The 10000-nt window shown below is 41.5% G+C and overlaps 1 protein-coding gene across 2 annotated transcripts in view; it reads right to left on the bottom strand.

The window, feature by feature from the left end:
* cntn5 (contactin 5) overlaps nt 1-10000 on the bottom strand; it is a 146272-nt gene that overhangs the window by 8665 nt on the left and 127607 nt on the right. For both annotated transcript variants that reach the window (XM_053677758.1, XM_053677759.1), the window contains exons 17-19: nt 6664-6813; nt 4749-4819; nt 311-545 (exon numbers count right to left, since the gene is read on the bottom strand). In XM_053677758.1, the coding sequence (XP_053533733.1) occupies nt 311-545; nt 4749-4819; nt 6664-6813 (456 nt within the window). The remainder of the gene's footprint in view (nt 1-310; nt 546-4748; nt 4820-6663; nt 6814-10000) is intronic.

Raw genomic sequence — 10000 nt, 5'->3', positions numbered from 1 at the left:
GTGCAGTTAAAGTAGATTTTTATGATCTTTACGTGCTCTGACAGAACAAACAAAACACACTTTCATGGAGGTGTCCATATTTTTTTCCTTTTACGTTGAAAACAGCGTGGTGGGAAATGACTTGATTACAACTTGTGAATTACCACCTACAATACCAGGTACCAGGAATGCAGCATAAATCCCTGTTAGAGACGAGTTACTACAACAACGAAAACGAGAACTTTTTTCTTTGCTCAGCTAGCTACAATTCCAGTATAGCAATATCCGCTGTTCTGATTGTTCTAACAAGTTGGATTCTCCGTATCCTCACCTCCTTCTGCGGAGAACACGGTGACTGCTTTGCTGAAGGGCCCATCTCCTTTGTTGTTGTACACACCCACCTTCACCTCAAACGGCGTGAGAGGAGGGAACGTCTCATCCCTGTACTTATAGGTGGTGGAGTCTGCTGACGTCACCATCTTTTCCTTCCACGCTCGTGTTCCATTGGCACGAAACGCCACGATATAGCCGAACCCATCTCCATTCTGGAACTCTTCAGAAACAGGCTGAAAGAAAGAAAAGAAGACGTGGACGCTGAGGTAGTGGATTCTTTATTTATGTAAAATGCAGAACCGTTAACATGCTCGGAGCTCGGAGGCAGCGATGGAGAGACGTGACGTTAATTAGAAAATGACTCGGGTCATAAGCGACCAGCTGAGAGGGAAAAAAACGAGGGAAATTGTTCTTCAAGTGTGACGGATTTATCAGCCTGTCTTATTTTTGTCACAATTTGCCCAAAGATTGACTTCCTACAGGATCGGTCCAGCTCAGATAAACGCGAACTTCATTAGTGAAGATCCACAACATGGTTCCACATTTCCTCAAAACGTTCACATCTTATTCAGGAACAAGCTGAAGCGTTGTAATAATAATATACACACACAGCAATAAATGGTTTCAGTCTAAATGTTTTAGAGCTAAATAACATCCTTTCTTAAATGGGAACACACTAAATGGCATGGATGTGCATCAAAATGTCAGGACGTCCCCTGTGGATTCTGGAGATTTTCAGTTGTAATGGAAGAAATCAGTTGTGAATGTCACATCACACATCAATTAAACACGCTGTAAAGCTCTGCGTGAGTAAACGGCAGCGCTATGAGCTACGTCTGAACTACAGCCATGATGGGGATTTAAAGGGAAGATGGGAACAGGCTTTGTTTTACTGCTTTTGGAAACCATCTGTGAGGAAACATTACCCACAATGCTGTGCAGTCAAACTGGATCACAGTAGATACATTACCATAAAGATTTTTCACTTCCTGTGTCTTTTTGCTATAGCATGCAGATGGAATGCATAAATAAATAAATAAATAAACACAATGTTTTCTACATATTTCCCAGGTTTCTCCTTTAAAAGGCAGTCTGCTGTTTGTTGATGATTTTGCTAAACAGGTGACACGAGGAGCCTTCTACAGCACCTGCTGGCCATTTAATAGCACCAAATGCAATCTATTAAGGGAGTTTGAAATTTAATTAAAATGTGAGCTAGCAGAATTAAATCTTAGCCAAATTTAATAACCGACAAACACCTGTACTCATGCTCGCTCTCCGGTCTGTGCTTGGCAGCGAGGCTGTCTGTCATGGTGTAATCTGCGTGATTTGCACATGCTTCAGTATAATCATGGCCCCTAAATCCTGACACCAAATGAGGCGTCATTCCACGGAGGAGTGATAGGATGGAGTGTATGGCAGCTTCGCTCTAAACTCCACTAGGACGCGTTACCATGCTTGTCTAATTAACTTGCTGCAGTGTTCCTCCAAATGAATCGTCTTCCATCATGCAGACATGTTCGCCTGCGCGCTTTAAAAACAGCTCTGAGAAACCAGAGAAGAGCCGAAGAGCCGCGGAGAAGCCGAGACACGCGAGGAGCAGGATGAAGTCCGCGGGGTGTTCCTAATGGTGCGTTCTCACTCTCTCTGCACACTTTAATGAGGTACACTTGATGGGTCTGTTTAGTCATTTACCCTGTTTAATAAGAAGAACCTCGTCTCAGACAACTAATCCTGCGTGATTGAAGGTCAGCTGCTGGAGTAATAAACACACCAACACGTGTTCCTCTCCTCTGCTATTACTGTGAAAGTCGAGTTTCGTTTAAAACCTGATCGGATTTTTTTCTTGTTATATTTGTGTGTATTTTAACGTGATAACCAACACTTTGTTATAATATTCACATTACATTAGCTTTTGTAGCCTAACCGCACAGTACCAGAGCATGTAAAACACATCTGTCTCTCCCATTAGACCTGATCTAAACAAATTTCTCATTTTCACTGATGGGTTCAGAGAAGTTACAGCTTGATGTAGAAGCTGTCGCTACTCTGAAACCAAATAATCTCGATTTCAAAATGACTACTTAAACCAGGGGTGTCCAATCTTATCCGGAAAGGTCCACAGTGGGTGCAGGGTTTCATTCCAACCGAGCACACCTGATTCCACCTGTTTCATCAGTTCATCTTGGCTTTCAATACACTCAGGTGTGGCTCCTGCTTGTTTGGAATGAAAACAAGAGGAATAAAACACTCGAGGACGTGCAGTTAGAGGCAAATAATCAACTTCAGGAAGGTAACAGTGACTCCGCTTCATCACTCACACTAACAGCACATCACGTTGTGTTTTATTCCTTATGTTATAGATCTGTACTCTGGACTGTTCTAGTTTTAAATCATCAAATACAACAGAGTCAAACAAGTCTGAGTTCACGTGTCTGTTAGAATCTAAAGATAGTTATCATGTCGTGTGTGTTAGTTCGTGTGTTAGTTCGACTCCTAACCCAGGCTGATGTGTTCATTTACTGATCTCCAGTCTGAACCCTCATCCAGCATTAATTCAGTTAACACTCAAACTGTTTTGCTAAATGACTTCCAAATGCCACAGTCTAGAAATGCCATTTAGAAATGCCATGTTTGGCCCAAACCTGCTCCTGCTGGCCTACAGAGGATGGGGTATTGTTGGAGAAGGGCTGAGGGGTGAAGGGAGAGAAGAAAGAGAGGTGGAGAAAACCGTCAGGATGGTGAGCCCGTGCTATATAAATACAACTGAATTAAACTGAAGTGGGAAGGTGATGAATTTTCAGTGGTTCATTCGCACAGCATCTTATCGCAGTCTCTTACATTTGCTTGACCTAATTCCCATGTTGACCTCACACCGATGCACACAACATCCTGGACTCATGGATTCATCATCCAAACTCTGACCGAATTCAGCACTGAAGTGAATTTATAATGGCTGTGTTTGTGCAGATAACACACCCGTGTAGCCACCACAACAGCACCAAGCCCTGTTCTCTGGGAAAGCTGGACTATGGAGCAGAATGTGAACAGTGTGATGCTTTATTGTAATTGAACTGAGAGATTAAAATAATGATTATGGTGAACTTATGGTAATAGATTTTGAAAGGAATTATAAACACTAAGAGATGGTGCAGTATTAGAGCGTCGCTCTCCATCTGGATCCAGCTCCAGTAATCTCTCACTGAGGCGCTGTTCCCTTCACATGAAGGTTATTTGGATGGTGACAGTTGTAGCCAGAGTACTTATTAACTGCAAGAACAGCCATCACTTACAGACCACATCTGTTCCTCCTCCCTGGTTAATCGCACTTTTAACTGCCCTCATTTGAGATCCTCCAGCTTTGTTCATTTTTAATGCATTAGTGTGCACGCTGAGATTCCCAGTGCGATGCCCGCTGCCAAAGGTGCTCTCTCAACTGAGGAACGTTTCGTCCTAATATCCTCTTAACACGGCGGGAGATTGATTAAATTTTGTCCAAGAATTGTAAAGGGTGAGACTACAAGCAGATGTTCCAAACGCAGGCCTGTGTTTACAGGGGAAATGCGTTCAGAACTGAAGGTTAATTATGGTGTATGGCCCTCATCTGAGACCAAAGTTCTCGTTTACTCAGTTTCTCCTGCAGCCTGTGTGCTGAGACGAAGACGAACCAAGTCGAGACGTCGTCACTGATGGAGATTGTCTAATAATTGTATATTAATATGCAAATTCAGAAACACCCACATGTTCTCCTTGCATCTCTTAATAGGCTAATATAACTAGCATTAGCTAACTTAGCTAGCCCGTTAGCTGACTGTTAGTAAACTAGCTCACATTAATGAAATGTGTATGAGTGTGAAATCAGTATCAGGGTCTTGATTTACATTCTCATTTTCTCACTGATTTATTTAACAGCAGAAAATATTTCACTGTTACCATAACAACCACCATCTCTTGATCTAAAATTAGCTACTGTACATTAGTTGGCAGACACGCGATCTAATCTAAGACACGGTTGGTCCAAAGCCGTGGAGTTTATTTTGTGACATCACAAAGTGAGCTTGCGCATAGCTCCGCCTCCCCTGAATCAGTGTTACACCGCAGCACTGAGAAAGTCTGTGTTCGAAAGAGAAAAATGTAAATGTAGAGCAGCGTTAACAAATTTGACCCAAACATAAATCTATATAATTAGAACCAGCTTTCTGAGGGGAGCTCATCATTTAAACATTACAATTTTGAGTTCAGGGTGAATTTAAATCCGTTCCAGGCACGGCTCAGAATAATTTGTTGCGATGAGAAAAACTCTGGAAAAGCAGCAATTACGTCTGGCTTCGGTTCTAAAAGCTGAAGTCAATTAGCAGCAAGCATTCATTTGGACAGGAGCGGTGAGCCTTTTATGCTACATTCATTAGCATAGTGTGAACTCACGGCAGGCTTACCTCCCAGGATATGACGAGTTCGTGCCGGCGTCCGTTCCCTCCGCTCACGTTGGTTGGAGCAACTGATGGAACTGCAGACAAGAACAAGAGAAAAGCATCAAGCTGCAGCGTGACGCAACAAATCCTTCACTTTACATCCGAGTGAGAGGCTAACCTTTCCCTGTGCATAAAGATACTAAAGGCCAACCGTTTTTAACATTATTTACAGGGACCATTTGCTTTTACTCGTCTAGGATTCGCAGGACACACGCGGGAAAATGACTCAAGTGACACGACACTGAATCTCTGATTTGCAGTTCTTGTGTTAAACAAATGTTCTGTGAACATAACGAGGAGAGCAAAATGCAGTACAGGAAGCAATAACATACGGGGATCAGGATAAGTGATCTTGGATTTACTGCAATCTGTGCTACAAATATGGATGGGAGTCACTAAAGCTCTGCTAAATGTCATCTGTTTTCAGTTTGTGAACGATGATGCACAGCCTGCTCCACACAGGCTGAAGTGTGTATTCCATCCACACTGAGCTTAGAGGCGGAGTTTAGTGCTCCAAAAATGTGTTATTTTGATGATATTTTGTCTGTAGGTGTGAAAGCCTAGCTGATATACCAGCCCTGTTCAAATTCATGTAATTCTGCCTTTACCCTACAAATAGGTGAATAATTGTTAATTAGTGACAAATGAAAGGAAAAACCAGTATGTTTATAGACAGGCGTACTACACAAGACACGTAATGAACATCCTCCATGTATAAAATAGTAAGCTGGACCACCTGAACTCGATTTGGGTTGAATGGAAGTGTTATTGGGGTCAGATGAAGGAGCTTCAGTTCCAAAGTCTGCTCCGTCAGCTGTGTTTCAGAATAACAGTGACTATAGTGACGTCTATATTTATATCCGTGGTAAAGACAGTAAACAGGCTGGACACTGTGATGGAAAGAGCGCACTGAGTGAGTGTGATGCTCGTGCTTTAGTGCGATATGTACTGAAAAAATACTCGGGCTGTATTCAGAGTAGAGTCAAGGGCATAGAGAGGATTTTATACTGAAATTGTGCACATCAGTATTCAGAGCTCAGAAGCAGCTATTCAGAAGTCATGCGAGAGTTTGTCAAAAAAAGAGGTGTGTCTGGGTTATCTGTAATGCAGACCATTTTTCCTGCGTGATATCGGCTCGAGTGAGAAGCCGTGTTAAGTCCAACGCCACCGTCTGACTGTTTGATGTAACCACAATATATCACGGTAAAATTTATGTCTGTAATTTCACTCAAACACACTCTGAAATGTCATTCAAGACCCATATTGAATACATGAATAATTAATTAATTAATTGTATTGTCCCTTTAAAGCCGACAAAAAGGTTTTTTTAAATTAATTCTACAAATAAAAATTGATCAAATCTCCAACATCCTGTGCATAGATTAGGATTTCATGACCTCAGTTTAGTATTTTGTTGCTTCATTAAGCACAATATATAAATATAAAACTAAAATACAGACTAATAGGACATGCTGGATAAAGTGCAAGTGATGTTAATTATCTGAAGGATCCACTCGACTTAATCAGCTGCATAATCCGACTCTGATTCCCCGGAAAATATCCATATAACGTTTTAACTTAAGTGACCGACTCTGAACATGGCTCCAGAATACGATCAGACTGTCAATGGGAACAATCCACAAATACCGGTTCGTTTTCCCTCAAATTCATTATCCATCTATAAACATCTATATCTACATATACATATATATATATATATATATATATATATATATATGTTTACACACACAATACAATACATTGATCAAATTATCTCATTATAAGATCAAGACAGATTTAAATGATTAGTTGATATATCTATAAAATACCAGCTCACAAATTTACATCCATTGAACATGAGTGGTAAAGTGACAGGCACCTGCTTCTTTGGTTCGGACCAGCCTGGATGGAGCACTGGGGTCACCTGTACCAATGGCATTGGTGGCCACAACCCGGAACTCGTACTCCACCCAGGGGTTGAGCTCCACGGCCATGGCAGACTCCATATCTCCAGTCACTGGGTCTGGATCTGTGAAGAACACAAAGCACTGTGTTCAGAAGTCTTCCAACTTCCAAACACACCCATGAAGCGAAGATGACAAGAATCGATAACGGCTGAGACTGAAGAAGATATAAAGAATAATTAATTGGCCGTTTACATTCAGCACAGTTTTGAATGTAGTCCTTTGTACGTATGATTCTCCTGCTAATGTAAATGAATATCCAGAGGAGAAAGACCTACCAGGTTCTAGAACTCTATTCTGATATAATAACATCAGCCATCACATCTCTATCAATCTCTAACAACTTCCTCTGTGACTTTATTATCCAGAAAAACCTTGACATGCTTCAGTTTACTGAAACTGAGCAACAGCCTGAACATCTCATCCTGCTGGCTCCTGCTGTATTCATCACATATCTACACCTAGATAAGTGGGAACGGTGAGGGACTCTCGAAGTTATTTTATTCTTCTTTAAGGATCGTACAGCACTCAGATCAGCTGGTTTAACCATCATGTCCTAATTTCCTGCATGATATGCTGACGGTTTTTTGTTTACTTTTTCAACAGTGTTCATGTCTGTTCTTTTATTCAGGGACAAACACACTCTCTAGATTAGATTTCTGATCACTCATTAAATTCAACCTTGCTCTATACCCTAGTCCTCATCTGCCTCATTTTGTCTTTTCTACTTTTCTTCAGCCTTCTTCATTCTACTTTTATTACTAAAATGTCTCGCCTCATACAATCTCATTACTACTTTTATCTCTGACATTTTCTAATGATCTTGCTCCAGTAAATTCTACACTAGATCTTTCTAGTAATTATGCTTAGGATCAGAGTTTAAAGGCCAACGTTTTGTATCTGGATCTTCTGTATGAGACAACTGACTTTGCCATTAAATATCACTCACTTTTCTTTTCTTCTGTTATTGGGAAGTGCAGTGGTCGACCCAGTACTTTCTTTCAGAATAATAAAGAAAACATCCTAGATCGGCCAACAGCTGCAGCTAATTAAAAAAATAATTTCTTCATTTTTATTAAAAAAGACTAATAACACCACTCCACACTTCTCTACCAACCCAAATCCTTATCAGTGCCAAGACACCCTTCACTTACAAAATTTGTGTTCTCCAGTTGTTCCTGTTTCTAATCTAATTCAGCCTCGTGTCTGCTCGACTCTACCACCACAAAAAGTCTCAATTTCTACCATCGTGCCAGTTAATCCAAATTCTGGCATTAATGCTGCCATAATATACAATGAAAAATTATCCTGGCCAAAACAATCAGTTGGTCGCTTCCCACAGGACTCAGTGAAATTGCATTCTGCTCAGTCTGCACTCTGGAATGATCAATATCCTCCTATATTTAGAAAATGAGAAGCTTAACAAGATTAGTATATTTCTTGATATCAGTGTTACCTTTGACACTTAAATCACAACATACTTCTGTCTTGTTGTCATCTGTCAGAGTCTTCCTATCTCCTGCTGTCTGTTATCCTCCTCCTCCACTTCACAAGTGACTCTGATATCCATGTGCTACAGAATCTCTGATCATCAATGGATGTTGTGGTTTGGCCATGCAGAGATATCTGTACACATCTGCTTTCATATCTCCTTGTAAACCACCAGAAAGGTCTCAGCTACCACTGCTCCAGCCTTATTGGTCTCAGGTACCACTGCCTCACCCTTATTGGTCTCAGATACCACTGCCTCAGCCATATTGGTCTCAGGTACACTGCCTCAGCCATATTGGTCTCAGGTACCACTGCCTCACCCTTATTGGTCTCAGGTACCACTGCCTCAGCCATATTGGTCTCAGGTACCACTGCCTCAGCCTTATTGGTCTCAGGTACCACTGCCTCAGCCATATTGGTCTCAGCTACCACTGCCTCACCCTTATTGGTCTCAGGTACCACTGCCTCAGCCATATTGGTCTCAGCTACCACTGCCTCAGCCATATTAGTCTCAGGTACCACTGCCTCACCCTTATTGGTCTCAGGTACCACTGCCTCAGCCATATTGGTCTCAGGTACCACTGCCTCAGCCTTATTGGTCTCAGGTACCACTGCTCCACCACTGTGCCAAGAATCAAGAACTCTTGTTTGCTGCCCAAAATGTCAACAGTCCTGCCGCTGGCTGTCTGAGATCCTGTAGCCTGCAATACCAAACTCTCACCAGTGACTCATACAGTTTAACAACAGAGAAACCCAGTCTACAGCTTTTAGAGATGATTTTGTTTTATGTCAACCAACATATTCCCACAAATCATCTTCTCCAGCATGCTTTAGCTGAAGTTTTGTGGTCTTCTCAGTGTTAACAAGCCTCGTCTCCCAGTTGCTTTCTGTTCACAGACTTTCCTCCAAACCGTGTGATTCCCCTCTCATCTTCCATTACAGAGCAAACCCCTCTAGACATGGCCTCCAATAATGGTCCACTCTTCCTTTCTCCATGATCTCAGTCCATCTGGCCCTTGTGCCACCTGCATTATAACCTATGAAACCTAATTATTCGTTCCAATTATCCTGTTTCACAAAACTGCATTAAACTGCCCAAGTGAAAAACTTCATGAGAAATAAACCAGAAATAGGAGTATGAGCAGAGTGAGAATCAGAGCCTAAATACAGACTTTTCCACCACTACCAGTCATACTGTTACCACAGAGACATATTCACACCTAAATACCACTTTCTCTCTCTCATATCTCTATATAGAGAGTCTGCAGGCTTTCATCAACTAATGCACTTTAAAGTGAGGCTCCTCTCAACCCTCGTCCTCTCAAACATGAGCCGATAACAATGTTTGCAGGAGACTGAACAATGACGAAGCCCCCCTTATTCCCTCCTCTCACTAATTTCTCACTCAGCACTCAGCATTCGCTCAGCTCTTCTCATCTCCAAACACACACAATAAAGAAATGAAGTGATTTATCCACACACATACACACACACACACACACACACACACACACACACACACACACACACACACACACACAACATTACACACTCCAGCAGTTCTCCTTATCTGGTAGCTGTGATTTGAGCAGATTGAATAAGTGGAAAAAAGGTACTTATAAAGCTACTTTAACATTTATTGGAGAATTACAAGAGGTTTTTAGCATTTGGGTACATGAAATAAAGTGCTTTAACTCCTCACTGGCCGATTAAAAAGACATGTTGGAGGACTCTATTATGTCGCAAATTACTCCAAAAATA

Source organism: Ictalurus punctatus, chromosome 4 (assembly GCF_001660625.3).
Source record: "Ictalurus punctatus breed USDA103 chromosome 4, Coco_2.0, whole genome shotgun sequence".
NCBI classification, from domain to species: Eukaryota; Metazoa; Chordata; class Actinopteri; order Siluriformes; family Ictaluridae; genus Ictalurus; species Ictalurus punctatus.
Note: the sequence above shows the minus strand (reverse complement) of the source record. Positions and strands in the feature narration are given on the sequence as shown.